This window comes from Apteryx rowi, unplaced genomic scaffold (genome assembly GCF_003343035.1).
Source record: "Apteryx rowi isolate R43461 unplaced genomic scaffold, aptRow1 scaffold_514, whole genome shotgun sequence".
NCBI classification, from domain to species: domain Eukaryota; kingdom Metazoa; phylum Chordata; class Aves; order Apterygiformes; family Apterygidae; genus Apteryx; species Apteryx rowi.
Genome location: NW_020450777.1, coordinates 70,101 through 90,344, shown reverse-complemented (window position 1 = coordinate 90,344; position 20,244 = coordinate 70,101). Strand labels below are relative to the sequence as shown.

General features: G+C 39.4%; 1 protein-coding gene across 1 annotated transcript in view; it reads right to left on the bottom strand.

Annotated features, from left to right (window-relative positions):
- Window positions 1-2,377: 2,377 nt before the first annotated feature.
- DPYS (dihydropyrimidinase) overlaps window positions 2,378-20,244 on the bottom strand; it is a 29,676-nt gene continuing 11,809 nt past the window's right edge. The window contains exons 5-10 of the mRNA XM_026080282.1: window positions 18,915-19,071; window positions 17,772-17,913; window positions 15,628-15,770; window positions 6,623-6,830; window positions 4,030-4,135; window positions 2,378-2,520 (exon numbers count right to left, since the gene is read on the bottom strand). Of these exons, the coding sequence (XP_025936067.1) occupies window positions 4,061-4,135; window positions 6,623-6,830; window positions 15,628-15,770; window positions 17,772-17,913; window positions 18,915-19,071 (725 nt within the window). The 3' untranslated portion in view covers window positions 2,378-2,520; window positions 4,030-4,060. The remainder of the gene's footprint in view (window positions 2,521-4,029; window positions 4,136-6,622; window positions 6,831-15,627; window positions 15,771-17,771; window positions 17,914-18,914; window positions 19,072-20,244) is intronic.

The window sequence follows — 20,244 nt, the reverse complement described above, 5'->3', positions numbered from 1 at the left end:
ATATACTTTCATGGTTTAGGGAACTCAGTTTACATAACTGGTGTTTATGTAACTCATAAAACTACTTGCTGTTATCACACTGTGAAAACATCTGTTTTTAGAAAAATCACTAACTTTGCTCCTTTGGGCTTTAACGATCTGCAGCCTTTTGTGTCACTTTGATCACAGTATTCCTGAATCCAAAGGACATTTGAAAGCCTTGGGCATATACACAGTATCCAAAGCACTGAGAACCTTTACTCCTGGCTCCTTACTTCTGTGATAATTGAGTCACTGTGGCCTTGAGCTAGTCATCTGGGCCAACACTGGATGTTAAACATCAGGCAACTACCTCTATATTTAGTCACTTGTATGATTTCGGAGCTTTATTGTAATTACATTTATTTGTCTCACAGGTATATCATGTGATTGCAATGTTCTAATATTTGTTAAATACCGAAGCCCTCAGATGAAAGACCACATGTGTGTGCAAATTGCTGTTACAAATAAAAATATATCTTTTCTCCTCCCTGCTTTCCCCCCTACTTTTCCCAAATTTCTGCTCTTCCACCAAAGTAGCAAAAGATTAATTGAAAAGAGTCGATCTATGGGTGACATGCACTCTTGACAAGACAAAATATAAGAAAAAACAGGCACCCTTCATACTGGAAAGTTCCAGTTCTCAGAGGCAAAGATGGGCTGGGTGGAAGGTGGCTGCCAGGTAGACATCTACCCGAAGTTAGTGATGCTGTGCTCTCTTTGTAGTCAATAGAGACAACCTGGCACTGCAAGAACACCCCTCATCTCATCCCAAAGTAGAACAACCCTGGTCAGGTTCATCTAACCTGTTTTAGATATTGATGATGAAATGAATAGTGTTCCAGAAGCACCTATTTCTCTGTGTGTTGATTAGACAGGGAGACTAGACAACAAACTCAGAGGCAGACCTCCACAGTGAAGAAGTCTACACTGAACAGTGAATCCCATTCTCTTGTAGCAGTTGTCATAATAGCGCTCAGTGCCTGGTTCTGCTATTCTGCCACCCAAAAACTAGCCTGAGAAATGGGAATCTGTGCTACCTCATCCTGAACAGCCCCATTACTGTTCTCTGTCATCTTATGAAGAAAAGTCTCCTTTGCTATTTAGAGACAGAAGAACTACTGATCAGCCAGGAGTTCGTTTCTCATACAAGCTCATACTTCATTGTATGCCTTTTATGCATATAGCAGGAACTACAAATCTACCTTCCATTGTCAAATTAAAAACAACAGTAATTATCATGTTCTTTCTGTGTCTGTCTTAAAATACGGTGGGCATGTGTGTCTTTCTGTGCCTGTTTGGCTCATGGGTTGCGCAGAAGGATGGGTTATACTGCTTCTACTTTTAGGATCAATAAACTCCCTGTACAGGTGTAGTGGGTTTTTTTTGATATTGTCATTTTTCTTTCAAATATTGCCTAGTGACAGTGGCTTAAAAAGAAAGGCTATTGCATGTGAAAATGAAATTTTAAACAACATTCTAGGTTTCCACAGCAAAACATGCCTAGGCATGGCAACATCATCACGCTTCAAAGAACATACTTACCCCTCAAAGAGGAAACAGGATAAATTTGTCAAATGAGAAGTTTTTCATAAAAAAATCCTATCCTTCAAAAGCAAAGTATTATTTACATGTGGAATAACTTCTCATTTTCAGTCAAAAAAGTTTTTTGAAATTGCGATATTATTCTCTGACCCTGGTGACCCATAAGCTATGGATGTATGTCCCTCCATAAAGCCAGAACACAACACAGAACAGTATTGTAGGTGAGTTCATCAGTATGGTTGCCATAGGTTAGCCTAGGGTAAAACAAAATAGTCACTTGATAAGATCAATAAACACCTGGCTATGCAAATGGAACGGTTCGAATGTATAAACTCCTTTAAAGACAGGGACAGAGAGATGTAGCAGCAGCTTTTGAACCAGTGACAGTTCCTCTGAATCAGGATCTTGCTGTACCTGATGTCTCCATCCGGGAAGGGAAAAAAACAAAAATCAAATTCAGCTATCTGCTGTCAGAATTTTCTGAATCCCTGAATATAACAGAGATCTTCCTAACACATGAAATTAGAGTATTAGGGCTTATCTCCTGTGACATAACAGAGGAAGAATATAGAATATGTTTAACCCTTGCTGAAAACTCATTGCTTTTACTTTATAGATTAGCTGATATCTTCTAAAGAAAAATATGAAGAAATACAATCTCCAAACTTACCTACTTCTAAGAACCTACAGACCTGCTGCTACATTATAATTCTAATTATTATTTTTTAATTATTATTATTACTCCATTTGCTTAAAATAATTTTCCAGTTCTAATAACAAATTCCTTTTAAACAGAAATCTCTATGACAACTTTCAGGCAGGAAGCCCCAGAAAATGTTTATTGGTTACTGTTGTCTCACGTTGGCTCTTGAAAAGTCGATTGTGGATTGACTGGTTGTTGGAACCAACATGCACGGCTTCAGTGGGGAGAGCAGGGTCACTTTCATTGGCTTTTATCTACAGAGAAGAGAAAGACAATATGATATAATCTTTCAAAAGAATATCTCTGCTTTCCAATTTGTAACCCAGGGAGGTAATAATGGAGGAAGAGTGCTAAGAGCTAGAAAAAATGATTATTGCTTCCTCATTCTATTGCGGCTTTAGCCTTTAGTCCTCTCTATTACAAAAGCTTTCTCCCTTATGACAGAGGAAAACAAATAGCATGCTGCACTCTGTTGCTGCTACTGATGCTCCGGATGAGGTTCACTGTGAGGGAGCATTCAAAGAACAATACAGTGAAATGTAGAAAAGCTAACTGCACCCTCCCGCCTTTGCAGGAGACAGTTCCTGTCCTTGTATTGATTAGTACTAAGGATAGCCCCATTTTATGTGAGGTGAAAACTGGAACTTCACATCTATCTATCGGGAAACCATTTCTATATGTGCACCCTGAAACTTAGCCTGGATTTTGTCATGCTTACTGCTGCCTGCTGACCTGTCTGGCCCATATTAATCAATCCCTCTGATGCAGTAGACAAACGCTTCAGCTGCAGTTGGCAAACAGCAGCAGCATGTCTCAGTTACGCTTGCCTATGCTTACCTACTTCTTTTACTTTCTCTTTCCTTTTTGTTAAACAGTTAAAGGTGAGGTGCTGTTCCCTAGCCCTTCTTCCCAGCCATCTTATCCTGCCCTCATGCTGCACTGCACTGATGCTTGCTGGGTTCTTCTGAGAGACAGTCCAACTCGTTAACTCAACAGAAAACTAACCCAGAGAAAGGCAAGCCAATTGCTTTCTGCTGAGTTAGCAAAAAAAAATCAGTTCATGGAAGGATGTACTGAGCACCAGAACGGACACAGGTGAGGGAATGTCTATAACCAGGTTACTCACTGAAAATGCTGGAGAAGAGGGAAGAGGAGATGCCAGGGCATCATTTGCCCTTTAACAGCACTGAACCTTACAGAAGCTCAGCCATCCATCAGGCCACAACTGGAATCAACTGTAGCACCTCTACTGCAGCACCTCTACTGCACAAAGACAGCTGTTTTCCTCCCAATACAGATCTATGTGCTTAACTCAAACAGAACAATTGGTGGAGAGTTATTGCCCATAAGACAGGAACATTAGTGAATTTGATTATTTTTACATAAAGTTGTTTGGCATGTAATTTTACAGGAAAATCAAAACCACTTCCATTTGGTTTGTACTCCTGGTCTTGGAAAAGAGGCGTATTAACTGAGTTCAGCTTTTCCATGGATCTTCATATCCATGTCTTTTAGCAGTTAAACTCCATTTGCTTCTCTCAGCAGAGCGTTTTTAATGGGGCTTCAATCAGAAAGAGGCCCTCCATACCTGGTCTGCTGCACATTTTGAACAAATTTAAAGACAGCGAGATAACTCACCATCTGAGAGGGCTCATTTCAGACAAGCCTGTCACACACTATAAGGCCTGCTGCACTTTTGTTTTCTTGCAATTTCAGAGAAGCATTAAGTGAAGTAGTTTTCACTAATCAAAAGAGACAGTTACCTGCAAGAGCCAAACCTTGGGAATGAGCCTATTATTGGGGTGTGATGGGCGTTGCTGAGACCGCATCTGTATATGGTGCTCTCTTAACAGGAACAGGCTGGCAGACCTGCAATAGAGCATTTCAAGTCTTTCACTGATACTTGTCTTCCATTTGCACTTGCTAATTGTACATCATGAGAATAGCAATCCTAATATATCCTGGCTTTGTATTTTATGCTTCACAACATTTTCATCAACTCTCTCTCTTGAAAATATCTGCTATACTGGGATTAAACTATTCAGTTCTCAGCTTTCAGAGGGAGTTGGGTAGCTTAATCAATCACCACTGTAACAAAGTAATTTTAAAATCAAATTTTCAGAAGCAACTGACCATGCTCCCCTCATGTTATTGCTGCTTCTCACTTCCTTAGCCTAAACAGGGTGTGGAGTGTTGAGAAAATTCTAGAGATTATGGCACAAACAATTAGGATACACTAAAACATGATCATAGATCAGCTAATCTGCAGTATTTGATTGCTTCTTTATATGTTTTTAACCTTGGCTACCCCAGGATATCCCAGGGGAGAATAGAGAGTGAGAACATGAACCTGAGCAGCTCCCCTGAATAACTGACTCACTGTGCATTCGTGCCGTAAGGCTGCCTTTCGTTAAGGTGCTTACATTTTCCAGTGATGCTCTTAGAACAGGCAAAGAGAGGTGAATGAACAGTGATGAAACAAAGTGAATCCTGCCTTGGGTCCACCATCCCAGCTGCTGGCTACAGGAGGTTGAGCTGATTGAAAAATCACTTCTGAAGACAATATGTACTTGATGTTTGTTTCAGGGAAAATTCTCCCTAGCTCCAAYAGGAATTGCAAATTGCCACAGTCGCTGAAGTTATTTAGAATTCTATGATTACCAAGTTTCTCTTACATTTTTCTTTAGTTTTAGGACCCATCTTCCTCCCACTTGGGATATAATGCTTTAGCGGAGATGCCAGGATCTGGATGCACTAAAACTCAGCTATGCTGGAGGAAGCACCTAGTCATCATTTAATAACCATAGCATTTTCTCTTACGTGTAAAGGAATGACCCAAGTTTTCCTAGTGTAACCTCACTAAAAATCTGTTTTCAATAGCTAGTTTCTATTACCATTACATGGCATTTATTTTACATTAAAAGCCAAAGGGACCAACACTGCACAACAAATAAGGTGAAATAATAATAAGCAGTCCTCATTTACAAAGTACCATATGCCTTCAAAGTCCAATGGATTAAATAGACTCACAGGCATGTAGCACTTTGTTCATGATACATATCACACTGAAGATAGGTCCAGAGGACTGATTTCTAAAAGGTACTCTGCAGAGAATTTATCTAAATTAGAAAGACAGAGGCCAGTGTAGGTGAGCAGTTCTTACTTTTTGGCCTGTGAAACAATATCTGCAGCTGGCCATGGAACTGCATGGCCTTTGGGGTGATTGTTTCAATTCAATTAAATTTTCATGATCAGGGAACATGCTTTTTTCCCGCCATATTCACAGGTTGGGCCACTGGTCCACTCATTCAATAGCTCTGGGAATTTCTGGCACAGTAAGGATTTTTGTCCCCTCCCCAACAAGCATTAACCTTTGCTCATGTTGAGAAGGTGGATAGAACACAGAAGAAAGGTGTAGAGGTTTAAATGAAGACTCTATTTTCAAAATAAGAGTCAAAGTTTAATCAGCATAGCCAGATGCTGACATAATGCAAATGAAAATAGCTCCAGTTTACCTAATTTACACTGCCTTGTACTCATGCACAAAGTGTGTTGCCTTTTGTTTGGAAAACCAAACAAAAAAAACAGTTCTCACATGGATGCTGGTCTGATTCAACTTCTAGGTCTTGCAATGAATCCTACTGATTCAGGTTCCAATTTTTAAAAACACTTAAATAGGCTGGGTGCTTTTGAAAATCCCATGCACAATAAGCAATGCTAAGGCATCAAAAACATTTTTCATGAGCACTGCATGGTAAGAAAGCATTGAAAATTCAGTCTGCATGTGTTTTGCAAAGTCCCTCTTTAATAAAACACAGAATAAAAACTTGAACAGAGCTCTCTCCCTTGTTCCAGCAATGCACTATGCACATGTTCAGCTTTTAACGCTTTCTTGCTGAAACAGAGCCAAGTGTTCAACATTCTGCATGACTTAGCCCCAAATATCTGATCCATGAGTTAGAAAATTGTTGATATCTCCCCCCAAGATCTCTTCCTGAGTATGATGGGATTACCTCTGTGATTTCTCAGTAAAATCAGTGGTGAAATGTAGCAGATATTCAGATCATCTGTGATCAGAAGAATTTGACCACTCTTATTGGAAGTGGTACTAGTTTATTTTTAAAAGCACCCAGACTTGGTCTACAAGTTGCACAGACTTCTCTGAGAGCAGGAACTATGGTATTTTTCTGTAAGATGAAGAACAATAAAAATTCAGCCCTTAGATTCATTTATTCCCACCTTGGCACATTTTGATTAGTAAGGGAAATTACCACTGAATCCCCAAACTTCTCTTCCCAAGAGCTAGCTATCCTCATGTTCTACAAAGCATTACAGAGATTTATTAGTTTAATTAACCTGATCCCGCTGCCTGACTCGTTTGTAGACATATGGAGGGAATGGTGGACGGGAGACATATCTGCCTTCTCCTGCTGTGACATTGAAAGTTCCACCTTCATAAACCACCTTGCCTCTTGAAATTGTTGTAACTGGGACTCCGTGGCAGACCATTCCTTCAAATATGTTGAAGTTGTTGGCTTGGTGATGGGTCTGTGCAGATATTGTCCTGTGTTTACCAAACAAAACAGAATCCAAAATTACTATGATCCCTGAATTTGCTTCTTTATAAAAATTTGAGAAATGGATAGTGGAAGAAAATTTAGCTGCATTATTAAACTATGACATTGTACAGTACATCATGGAACAGCTGTAAAAATAGAATAGAGCATTAACATTTCATTGAACAATAATTGCAACTGAAAAGAATGAAGAGGGAGTCAAAAAGACAGAACTTTGCAGCCTTGAAATGCAAAATTTTCCACTAGAAAGAGATGAGTGAAAAAAAATCAGATTGTAATATTTTATTTGGATTACCTGATTGCATTCTGCCTCGTCAAGCAAATATCTGTGCACAATAAGGTGAGAAAAGAACTCTGACCTTTTAGCTAGAATGACTTGAAATTTCAGGTTTTAAAGGCATGGCTGGAATATTTCAAAGATTGCAAAACACAAATAATACAAAGACTATTCCACTGATAATGAATTTTGGTAAATCATAATGTCAGCTGGATTGAACCAGTGACTGAGAGCCCAAATATCTCCATGTTGTCTGTATGACAACATCATACTCCTATATATCTTTCTTCCAAGGTTATTAAGCAAATTATAATATTAGATCTCAACAGTAGTAATCTGAGCTACAGGATTATTGTGTCCAGTAGACAGACCTCATTCTTTATGTTCACCATTTTTTGCAAATAAATCTTATAGCCAATTTCCCCAGATTATTAAAATCTGTAATTGACATCCTTTTTAAAATGAGAAAACCACAAAAAGAAACCATATCCTTTTTGCAGAATAACTATTTTCAAAGGTAATCGCATATCAAGTATGTCAAATGATTACTTATACACACAAAGGAAAAAAGAATTGTTGGAATGATACACTGTTTTCCTTTAATATTGTTGAACAAAGAGTAATTGGTTCTACTAAGTGCTATATTTAAGTCTCAATGGCAACAGACTTTTCAAATGCTGTATATAGAAAAATATTCTCAATGGCCAATCTGTCCACAGGAAAAAAAACATCTTCGTTATTTAGCAAACCTTGGACAGAAAACTTTGTGTGCATGTTCACCAGTGTCAGCATCGTCTTATAGAGTCACAGCGGAAAGAGCAAGCCAAAAAGTCAGACCCTCTTGTAGTCACCAGTCTTACCAATACCATGGAACAAATTTATCCATGTGTGTTATAATAATGCTACAAAGAGTTTGTAAATATATTCTTCTAGTTTATTGCATTATCCTTATGGGTCCAATTGGTAGAACAGTAAGTAATAACAACCATAACACAATTATCTTTAGCATTCTCTGGGTGGATATCATATCTATTTGCCCACTAGCACTAAGACATAAAGAGAAAAATTAAAAAAGTACTTCCAGTAAACAAACAGAAAAATAAGCAGGATCCTTCAGCTCAACATGAGAGCTGTTTAAGTGTGCTGGAGCAGCAGCCCTGGAGGTAAAGAAGCCTCACATATAAGAATGTCCTTCATAAAAAGACATAAAATTAATGAAACAACACATTTAAAAGAAAAATCCACTTGTACAGGTAAACCTTACAATATGGCAAAATAAATTTCCTAGAGCTTGTCTAAACAACAATCCTGTACAGAACTCATTTATAACTCTTTTGTTGAAACAAGCCTTAGATTGTGCTGCCCTTGGTGAAGGAGAAGTGCAGTCTCCTTGATGGCTCTTGCTAAAATACTTCTGTGATTAGGTTTAACCCTTCAACATTATCAATGTCAGCTAAAGTTTCAGGTAACAAGTGAACAACCAATTAAAACATAACCAGACAGTATGTTTGGGTCTGGCACTCACAATTCAGCAACTTTATGCAATGGACTGTTTACTGCTATCAACAGCAACTCCATCAGCCATTTTGGTATGGGCACCACTGCTGGGAAGCTTAGGGAAATTCCAAAGTTTGCCTTGACTGTTTGAATACCATTGATCACTCAGCTCATAGCAAGAACACCTATAGCCAATTTATAATCCAGCAAACCAAGACTGCCACCCTTACTGAAACAGAATATAACAGTTGTCTTCAACATCCTAAGTGATATCTGATAAAAGGGATTACTCAATGTGAGAAACCAGATTCTGACTCCAAGCTTCAAAAACCTGAATGGCAATCTGTTGATAAAAGTGGTAAAATTCTCTAATTCTGGTTATAAATTAGAGGCTCTTGTTCCAAACAACCCTTCCTCAAATGGAGACTGAGGTCAGAATGATTTTTTCAAGATTTCAAAGAACATTTTCCTCCACAAAGAGGATATTGTAAAGACATCAGGCCCTGTTTTTCTGCTACTTATATCAGTGTTCTCATATACGTCAGTTCAGCTGCTTTTGATACACCTGTCTTGCAAAGAGATTTTAGACTGTCAATATAAAAAATATTGCTATTTCTCCAGTACCAAAGAGGCAGACATGCTTCTGAAGTTGTCTTTTTTCAGTACAGCGCTTCTGTCCAACTAATTTATAGTCTATTAGCAATTATTTTAAAGTCTAAGTGAAATTATCAGATTTTTTCTGCATGTGTGAAGATTCAGTGACAGGTAATTCTGTATTTGTTTATGATCTATGTAAGGAAGTGCTTTATAGCCACTCCTAGAATACTATACCTAATTAAACTACAAATAGAAATTCAACACTGTACAGGTGGTCAATTCAAAACTTACGCCTTCAGTAAACCCTGAAGTTTTGTAAAGACCGAAGGGTGCTAGATTTCATTTCAAGTCAAACACAATCCAGGATCGTCATAAACACATCTAGCCTCTATTATTCTGACCCCGGCCAGAGCCTGAAATACTAAAGAGCAAGTTACAGTTATGCAGGAGGGGAAGCTGGATGAAGGGAAACTAGCTTTATATGTTAAGAATTATCTTCTACTCCACATAATACACAAGAAATGAAGCTACACCAGCCCAGTGAAGGTGGATCTGTCAGGCTAGAGTGAGCTGTAGGACCTCAGCTTCCACTGCTGTGGGGATTAACATTGTTATTTTCAGAGCAGGGGACACATAAGAAGGACATAAGAAAATAAAGAACTTAATTACTTTTCAATGGAAATGGATGCATAACTCCCACAGTTTTCTTTAAAAATTCCAGGCACAGAAATATGAAGGAATTCTGTAGTCAACAGCCCTAAGGCAAGGGTAGTGGTTTAGCATCTCAGGAGGGGGAAAACACAGATTTTAGAATTACTTAGTTAAGTGAAAACATAATAACAGCTAAAATGACCTGAGTCCATAGCTCAAGAGAAAACAACTGCTTTGTTGACAGCTACTATAGAAAACCAACTTGTGTAAGGATGAGAATTGGAGTTGTAAGCAATTTCTCTCAGTGCTTACAATGCAGTATCTTTAAGTTGGGAACAGGAGAGAGATGCCAGTTTACTGAAGTTAAAATCAGCCTTTGTGAGTAGCCCCTTCATATTACTATCTGCTGCCTTTACACTACCCTTGTTAACCTGCCTTTCTAAAATCTAGAGGAAAAATAAATCTCTGGTTTACCTTCCTGTGCTGTCCTGAGCCACCACTCATTTATACAGATAATTAAGTTGGGCTTTGTTAACGTTAAAGAGACAGTTTTATTAAAAAGAAAAGCAAAGGAGGGGAAAAAAGAGAGGAAAAAGAAGAAAGAAAAAAACAAGTCCATGTGCAAACATTCTAGCTATAAGACTACAAAGTGGATCACAAAGCCCATGGTCTAGTCTATATTAAGGAATTGCTATAACTGCACATACAAACATAGGCAGGCACATATTAGTAGAGTTTTATTCCTACCTTTATTCCTAAAGCAATATCCCTAAATAAGCATTGTCTTCAAGTAGCCATATGAAGTGAGGAGACTTGTGGATAAAATAACAGATGAAAGAAGAGGCAGGAAGTTAATGTTTGGGAACTCCATGTCAGAGAGACTTATCTGAGGGATGTGATCTTTATTTTATGCAATCATATCTCTTTAGATTCATCATTTTATGATGGATGGAGAATGGTGACAAAGTTACTTACATTAACCCATTTGTTAACAATACCATCAGTTTGCTCCTGTCAATCACTCCAAATTGATAAGGGCTGGAAGGGGAAATTGTCAGACTACAATGGGCAGTGGGGGGACAGTAATCAGAAATTAAGCTTGTAGAAATCACAGAAAGAAATGAAAATGCAAATGAGTGCCTTCAATGACTAAAGAAGATTTGGAAGTGATAACTGGGGAGAAAAATATAAGGTTATATAAGATTTTTTTTTTGTGGTTATATTTCTAAGATTCAGCTTTCTGAAGAGAGCAGCTGACATTTTGTGAGACAGCAAGTTACTAGGGAAACGTACATCATGCTCTCTCACAGAGGCTTATTTTGTTACAGATCACAGAATCACAGAGTTGTCGGGGTCGGAAGGGGCCTCTAGAGATCGTCTAGTCCAACCCCCTGCGCAAAGCAGGGTCACCTAGAGCAGGTTGCCCGAGAACCATGTCCAGTTGGGTTTTGAATATCTCCAGGGATGGGGACTCCACAACCTCTCTCACAGGGCAAGCTGTTCCTGTGCTTGACCACTCTCACAGTAAAAAAGTTCTTATGTTTAAAAGAAATTTTTTGYATTTTAATTTGTGCCCATTGTTCTTTCTTTCCTGGTGTTCCCTCTATTTGAAATAACAGGCCTTTGGAAGGAAGTCTCTGATTCATGTGAATCCAGCTCCATCTGCACATGTGGGGCAAGGGCTGGGCATACCAAGGGGGTCTGCTCCAGAGGGCCCGAGGAGGATGAGGGCAGAGACTGCTATCTTCATAACTAGCTCTGCCTCAGCATTCAAAAGTACCTAGCTAACTTTTAGGCTATCCTTGGTAAGTGGGAAAAAACTGTTAGGAAACTTTCCCAGGTAGCGTGGTTATTGTAACGAACTGCCTTGATCATTTAATTGGATTTAGATGCGTAAATTCCATCTAAGTTGTTTTTTTTGTTGTTGTTGTTTTGTTTTTTTTAAATCATCCCTAAGGGTGTTATCATTTTGTCCTGATCTTGCCTTTGGAGCCTGATCCAGTGCTTGGTGGTGAGGCTCTGACAGGCTCCAGTGAGTTTATTAAGGCCTAATATTTGCAAGGAGCTGAACATCTCTTAGGAAATGTTTAGCACTGTCTGCCCTCTACTTTACAGGGGATGCTCAGCTCTTTCCAGGGTCTGAATTGGTTGCTGCAGTATTTAGATTCCTTGCTGAGTGTTTCTGAAACAAGCCCTGGAGAATTTGTATTCTTACTTGCTTTCAAATTGCCGAAGGCACCAGCTATAGAGGACACTGACTTGCTGACACGTGACGTTCACTTTTGCTTGCTTACTGTGCCATCTCTTTCTCGAACAGTCTTTTCAGTTGCTTTTGTTTCACAGACTTGAGGCTGTTGTATTATTTTTGTGCAGCTGGGAGAAGTCAGTGAACATTCTTGGTCAAAGCACAGATTAAAAATAAGATGGTACAGTGAGTACACATATGCTGCCTACATGCGTTTTTCCAAGTAGTTCTCACAAAATAATCCTGTGTGCACAGGCTGTACTTGGGATGCTGTGGGTGTTGAGGTCTGCAAGATGATTTTAGGAAGCACATGACCAGTGTAAAACAACGGGTTCCTTTAGTATTTTTGTGTTCTTTATAGAATACGTAATGAGTATTAGGAAACTAAGAAATAGATCTAATCTGCCAGAGGAAAAGTTATACTGCTGTTTCACTGGCTTTCAATTAACTCACAACCCATCTTTTCTAATGCAGTTTCTAATGAATTTATGTGTTAACGTGTTTCTTCCCAATACTGCTTGCTTTCATGAAGACCCACTAAAACCAGTATTTGGAAACCCTTAAATACAATAACAAATCTGATAATTGTTCATGTAACATTTTCTGCAGGAATCACCAGCAAGTCCTATAGGAATTGACCAGTCAGTGAAACTGACCCTTAAAACAGAAGCCTCAGCTAAAGTGGCGAGTGCTGAAAGTGGAACCTTGATTTGCAATTGCTCCTGGCTTGCAGAGCTGTCATGCTGAATTTGCTAGGTTTTTGCAAACTAGAAAGGGAAAACACTGGATGCCAAGATAGCACCCATCACATTGCTGTTGTGCAATGATGCAGGAGGGGACAATGCAGCTGATTTTGTAGGGATTTAGGTTTTTGTATTTTAAAGAGCCTTACTATCTTTCCGAATGATTTCAGTATCTTCCCTATAGATTTCCCCTGCCAGACTATAATAATCCCAGTTCCTCACAGTGATACTTCAGCATTTGTCTAAGTCTTTAGGCTGATATCATCCATCATTTTAAGACTACAGTAACACAACATCAAGCCAGAACTGGGAAATTGTTTTCTGCTCTTTCAAGATTTAGATTTACAAACAAGAAAAAAAAGTCATGCTCAAAAGAGGAAGAAAGAATTTTCAGAAAAGAGGAACAAGCCTGTTGTGAAATTGCAAATCACTCCCCAGATGCAACAAAAGCACAGGAGGCTGGGCCTTGTGTAATATTTTAAATGGTTGAAGTCTGTTAGCTAGATCCTTTCTTCTGCTGGGCTGTTTGTGCCCTCTTCAGGATTTGTAGTGAAATGAATAAAGAAGGACTAGTGAGCTTTATTTATACCTACTCATGTATTTCACGCAATTGTACCTGCACAGTGGCTTGTTCCCAGTAAAGCCAAAGGGATAAACAACAAAAACAGTACCCAGATCAAAAAAGAAAGTATTGGCTGAACTTAAAATATGCTTGCTCAGTAAGAAAATACAGTTCAATGTTTGAAAAAATATTTGAAGAAAAACTTCACCTTCATAGATGGAATGGACAAAAGGCAATGAGAGCACTCAGGAGAGAGTGAAAGGAAGCAGAAGGAATGCTTTGGAGGCAAAAGGATAAATAATTTCAGGAGAAGATGAAGTACCTTGAGAACAATGTCAGAGCTCTGCTGTTTTTCTAGCTTCATTTGTGCCCTAGCAGAGCAGAAGTGAGCTCAGAAAAGAATCGTTCAGGTTTTTCATCAGAATTCATAGCTCCATTGTCCTGAAATAGCTCATAGCCAGTATCTCAAAATATGCTTGCTCAGCATGCCAGAGGGCATAATGAACATGAACCACTCAATACCCAGCAGCCAAACCTCTCTGACCTAGCAGTGGTAGACCTTTATGTTTATTGGGGTTGACACTGCTGAAACTACTTTTGCTGGTGCTGCCAGTTTTTTTGTGGGACTTCTGAATAGCAACCTCCATGTCCTCAAACTTTGCAACTTAACACACAGAATACTTTTCCTGTCACTCTCACATGCTTTGGCTACTCATGAATATACTGAAGCAACTGAAAATTGCAGTATCAAAAATTCAGAAACCAGAAGATTAGTCAAGAAAGTTTTGTTTAAGACAAATTTAGGATTAGGGCTTTTTCCCCCTGATTTGGTTTCTGAGCTTCAGATTTGCTCAGTCATGTTTCCAAGCTTTCCTCTTCTATCAGGGGAATCGGCAACTCTGTTTTTTAAAAGCAAAGGCTGAAAATCTAGTACCATCTAAGAGTTAGTTAACGCTCAGGCTTTAGGAACACCAAACACTCTCATACCTTCATGAGAGCTGGCCATGCTGTCATCACACTCCAACACCCCACAAAGCTTAGGTAGGGTCAGTGACTGCTTTCTTAAATGGCTTTACCCACTGTTTAGGTGACACTGATGAAAGTATTTCAACAGGGAGGGTCAGCGCATCCCCTCAGGACAGCGGTATTCTTGTACTGCTTGCTAGAGCTGAGCATGAGACCAAGGCATCAGACCTGCAGGCCTCCTGCAGTGGAGGAGCACTTGCACAGCCCATAGTCATCTCAGCAGAGAAAGACAACTCCGCAAGGTAAGCTGGCTCTCTGACGGCCTGCCTCCGGAGGATTTCCAGGCAGTTTAGACAAGACCAGGATGGGATCTGGAGCCAGGGGGAGACCCAAGAGGTTTGATCCTTGAGATGTTCATAGGGGTCTGAGTATGGAGCTGGCTAATGATGTGAATATACCTGAAGACAGAAATCAGCTGTAATGCACAGCATGTGCTGCATGAGTTGGGGCTCCCAGAGAGACACTGCAKGCCTTTTGTAGTATTAAATGGATCATGGCATCAAGTCATTCAGGGAAAGGGATCAGCAAACCTTTCCTGCATCTGTTGTTTGTGTGACAAGCTCTATTCTAGCAGACTCACTGGGGCACAGGATCAGAAAGCTGCTAAATAAAAGCATAAGCATGTACAGCTGGAGCTGCAGAACTAAGGTCAGTCCTGGCTCTACCACTATGACTGCTCTACTAGCTATGGAGGGGACAAGAAGAGGTCAGCCCTCCACGCTTTCACCACTCCTCCTGACCACCCTAGAATAGGTACCTGTCTGAAGTAGCCTTAAGCTCAAAACACAGGCTTGCAAAGGGTGTCTCTGCAGAAACACGTCTCCTCTCCCTGCTCTTTGCAGTGGGAGGAAGCTAAACATACCCCTGCACTTAACAGAGTTACTCTGAAGTCTCAAAGTGGTTATTTTTGCTCTTAGGATACCAAGCTCTGGTAGTGGAATGTACAGACCTTATTATTTTTGCACTTAGTCAGCAATCTAGGAGAATTTTTTAAAGTCCATCTAGAGATCAAAGATCTCTGTTTTCATACACTATTGTAAGAGCCAAATAACCTGTAAATAATTTACATGAAGTACTGAGAAAAAATGTCATAACCTCACCCTAGAGGCTTATTGCTGTACAAATGCTTTGAGTTTCTTTTTTCTACAGAGAGGCTACCTGGAAGAAATTAATTACTCAGACATACCTTGTAGCCTTGGGATCCCAAATTACAATGTCAGCATCAGAACCCACAGCAATTCTCCCCTTCTTTGGGTAAAGGTTAAAGATTTTTGCTGCATTTGTGCTGGTAACAGCTACAAATCTGTTTTCATCCATTTTTCCACTGTACTGCAGAAGAGTACACAAAAGCAAAGTCATTAATTTTTTAAACAAAGAATGAAAAAAATGTTTCTGTTGTTAAAAAGGCTAGGATGAGTGACAGAGTCCTCTGCCAATATCATGTCCTTGTTTTTTTTGGAAACGTCATACTGAGGACTTTAAAATACATAAAAATAACTATTTGTCTCTGATGCACATACCGCAACGTACATTCACTGAATATAACTTCCTCTTACTTCCCATAGCAAAAGAAAAAAAACCCCAACTTTAAAGCCAAATGCTCTGTAGAGCCAGACCCAAGTCAACTGAAATCAAATTACTTGGCTGGCTTTGGGTCTGTAATAAAGTATTGAGATGTGATAAAGTATTAAGGAGATGCGAATATCAGACTGACTATAATAATGTTTTCTTCTCCCTAGATCTAGAAGATCATAAGGGAAAGATAAGGCACTATGTGCAATATAGGAAAGGTGATTTGCAAATCTCTTCAGCAATAATGCAGAGGATAGTACTGTTCAGTAAATATTTGAGATCAAGTAGTATAAAAAACAGATTTGTGAGTGAGGCACGTCAGTGAAATGGCAAACAATAACAGATAAAGTGTCTTGGGACTGGCCACTGCTATCTAACAAATTTAATCCAGCTTCCGTGACTGTTGTTTGCTCAGGAAGCCAGCTGCGCTAGCAGGAATGTTGTGCATAGGTCAGTCTAGGAACCAGAGTGCCATGCAAACATGTTTGTATGGTGGTCTGCAAGCAGTCATCTGAGAAGAAAAGCAAAAAGAAGGTGATGAACATTTCTATTCTAAATAACGGTGTGTGGGAAGGGAGGGAAGCTTTCTGGACAAACTGTCACAGCTGTGTAATATTTTACAAGTAAGAAAAGGGACGATATTACTGACTGAAGAACCTTTTGAAGAATTACTTTGTCCAAGATGTTACACTGTTTAAAAGCAGTACTGATGTGCATATTTATGTCTCACTTTCACACTAACCACAGGCTAAATTATATCTCAGTTTACACCCTAAGCAATCACGCTAGATGATACTATGCCAAAGGTGAATTTTGGCAGAAGTCTGCTTTCTACATACAAACTGGAGCTGCATCCCAAGTAGGGATAAACAAGGGAAATCCTGAACCACATCCTTACCAAGCTGGACTGTGTGATGTAGATAATTCTACTGTAACAAAGTAGAATGCAGTGCATTGCCAGCAAGACTTCACTACTGTAATAATAATAATAATAATAATAATAACAAAGTTGAACCAGGGTCTCCAGAACTTAACAGTATTGTATTGGCCAGAGCAATCATAACACCCAGTAGGTAACAAATCATGAGTGTCCCCCTCACCAGGCTACCCTTGTGAGAAAAGACCGGCCACTGGCTTTCACATTTATACTTGTTTAGAGCCTGAAGGGCATTGTCCTGAGCAGCACTGACCATCCTCATGAGGGCAGTGAGAATCTAAAGTCAATGGGACTTGAAGGTGCTCATCACATCATAGGAATGAGCTGTAAGTTAGAGAAGCATTTCGTATCTCTAGCATGTTTCCTCCACTTGAAAACACAAAAGCAGAAGCTGACAGCCACACACCCAGGGTAGAAGCTCCTCCAACAGCTAAGTTTGAGAGAGATTAGGGAGAAGAAAACATAGAGCAGACCAAGTCAAAACTGTAGTAGCTCTTTCCTTTTACTTTTCTTTCATCTTGTGACAAAATACTGCAAGTAAATGTACATTTCACCACCACTGAAACAATAGCAATCCTTTGCTGGTAGACAAGGGAAGACTCTGTAGTGCCATTTTCTAAGCATTGAGAATCCTCTTCTATTTCCCAGCACCATAAAGTGTGTGTTAGTGAGGAATCTGTTTTGGTCTTTGATCAAAGAAGTTATAGTATGATAAATACGCTTGATAAAACTGAAGAGCTGATACTTTTGAGAGATTATATTTTGTTGGAAATATCAATTACTTTCATGTTTACACATCTGATATACAATGATATACTTACAACTCCTTTTTCCCATACAACCGACATCCTGTCTTCTACACCATTTACTCCATTAGGGATTTTGGTGAAGTCATCCTTCCCCAGAGCTTTCTGGCATGTGTCAAAGGTGCAATTGTCAGTCCCTGTCACAGATAGGTCATCACTATGGAGAAACAAAGTTCATTATGAAACTGAGCAGATAGTACCACACAGGAAAATCTATTAGCAGGCTGGATAGATCCAGCCATCCTTTCTGCAAGGAAGAGCTGATATGCCCTGCCAGGTGCTCTTCAGTCCCTTCCTCCAAGAATAATAACTTCATAGAGACAGCCAGTTCGCTGTGAAGCAGTTTTCTCTTCAGAACCSCCTCAGAAGAAACCAAATACCAAAAATAACACATTTACTTTGGATATGACAAAGGTGTCCCACAAATGAGGGACTGTCACTCCTTGCCCAGAGCAAAGGGCTGGGTTCCTTCCTCACAGCAATTTTAGACTGTGTCACTCCACAGACCCAATGAAATTACTCCTGATTTGCACAACTGTCAGTCAGACAGTGTTCAGGCATACCTTCACAGACTTTCAGGTCAAATTCAACCTTTTTGTTGAGTTAAGCTTTACTGGGAAAAGAAATACAAGCAAAACACACATTTTATTAGCTGGCTTCCTATGGGTATCTGAAGGATACTTCTGTTCCTACTTTCTTCTGAGGGAGAGATTACTGAGTGGACAAAGTATACCTGCCTTCAAGAGTCAGCATACTTAGTTTTTATATAGCATCTACATTTCAAGTGAACAAGGGAGCTGAGAACAAACCCCGGAACCTCTAGCTATAGCCGCATTTTTAACAGATTTCCTACTGACATGCAACTCCACTGGTCAAGTTTCAAATTTTGCTGCAATATTAGCAAGGCAAGCCTTACTGATGAAAATCAAATGGAGACAGAAGGACATAAGAGCTCAGAGAAACAAAATCTGAACAGATTCTAATTTCTGTAACAAAAAATGTTTTTCCTCTATGCTTTCACCTTCTGTTTCTCCTTCCTGATAATGTAACATTCTGTACTTTGAAAATCTCCAGGGCATCAACCTGTTATTATATAATCCAAACAGAATTCACTGCTTTTTTTGGGCATCGACTGTCATTGTTTGTTCATCTGCTTACTTGGCCAATAAGTTCATGAGAAAGTCAGGAGTAGAAGGATCTGGTCTCAGTGGAGGTCCCATGACATGTCCTGCAGCATGCGCCCAGTCTTTATTCCAGTAGTTGGTACCATCAGTGCCAAGACTAGCAGCAATAGGCTCCCCATAAACCACCTTCCCTGAGAAATGTAGAGCAATAGTATCATCATCAAATAACATAAAAATTCTTATCTTGCATTTTTCCTGTTCCTTATTTTTTTGGTTGCAATGGTTTTAAACTTGAATGCAGTGCCTCAAATTAGACGTCAACATACAGAAGAGCACAATAAACGAAGCTATAATACAACACCTCTGTTTGAATATTTTGCTGCTGATTTCCCAATATATTTTTTCATAAGAACATTGTTTGGGAAAGCTTTTTAATTAAATTGTTGACAGATATATTATAATGGGTTTTACACATTGTTTATTAGGCATGTGACTGAAATTTCAAAGGGAGCACAGTCCTCAGCAGCATTAATTGTATTCAAGATCTGTATATTTCTTGGTAGCACCTATTTGATGCTCTGAAATTATTGATTATGTAACAATGTAAGTTTATATATACAGCACACAGATGGTGCAAGGTGGTATTTTTAACTGTCAGGCTATAATTGCAGGCATGTTCACCAGGAAGAACAACATCGCAGCAGACATAAATTTCAAGACTGTAAAAATATTTCCAAAGTCAAAAACTGTAAATATCTTAAGTGTTCTTTTCAAATTTTTAATCTTTAATTCTTTGCTGCACAGTACTCCAGATTTATTAGAAGAGGACCCCAACCCAGACCAGCTATTAGCCTTTAGTTAGAGCTAACAGGTWTTAACTATTTCCTCCTTCTAGGAAATATGGATTTGAAAATCCCGAGAACAAGCTGGGAGATGAAACAAGGTGTCTCACTTCCTGAGGAGGTGGTTCAGCTGCTTCGCTGATCTATAGGCAACAGGCTATAACACCACTCCCTTGATGGTCACCAAAAAAACAGAGTGAGTTGAGACTCCACACACCTGCTCATCAGACTCTTGGTGCAGGTTGAAGGCAGCTCCTGCTGGATCCTAGTATGAGGTTTCAGCATCCCCTGCCCTCTACAGACAGTGGATATCTTGCTACAGATCCCACATTTCACTTCACAAGCCAAGGACAATTTTATTAGAACGATCTCTAAATTCCCCCAGTAAGAGCTCAGCCTGTTATTGCTCAGTGCTACCACCACTGAGAAGAATTTTTCATTACTATTAGTACTGTTCATGGGACTAGACTTTGACCTTTTTCTGACTTTCTGAGTGTGAGTTAGACATTCACATGTACTGTC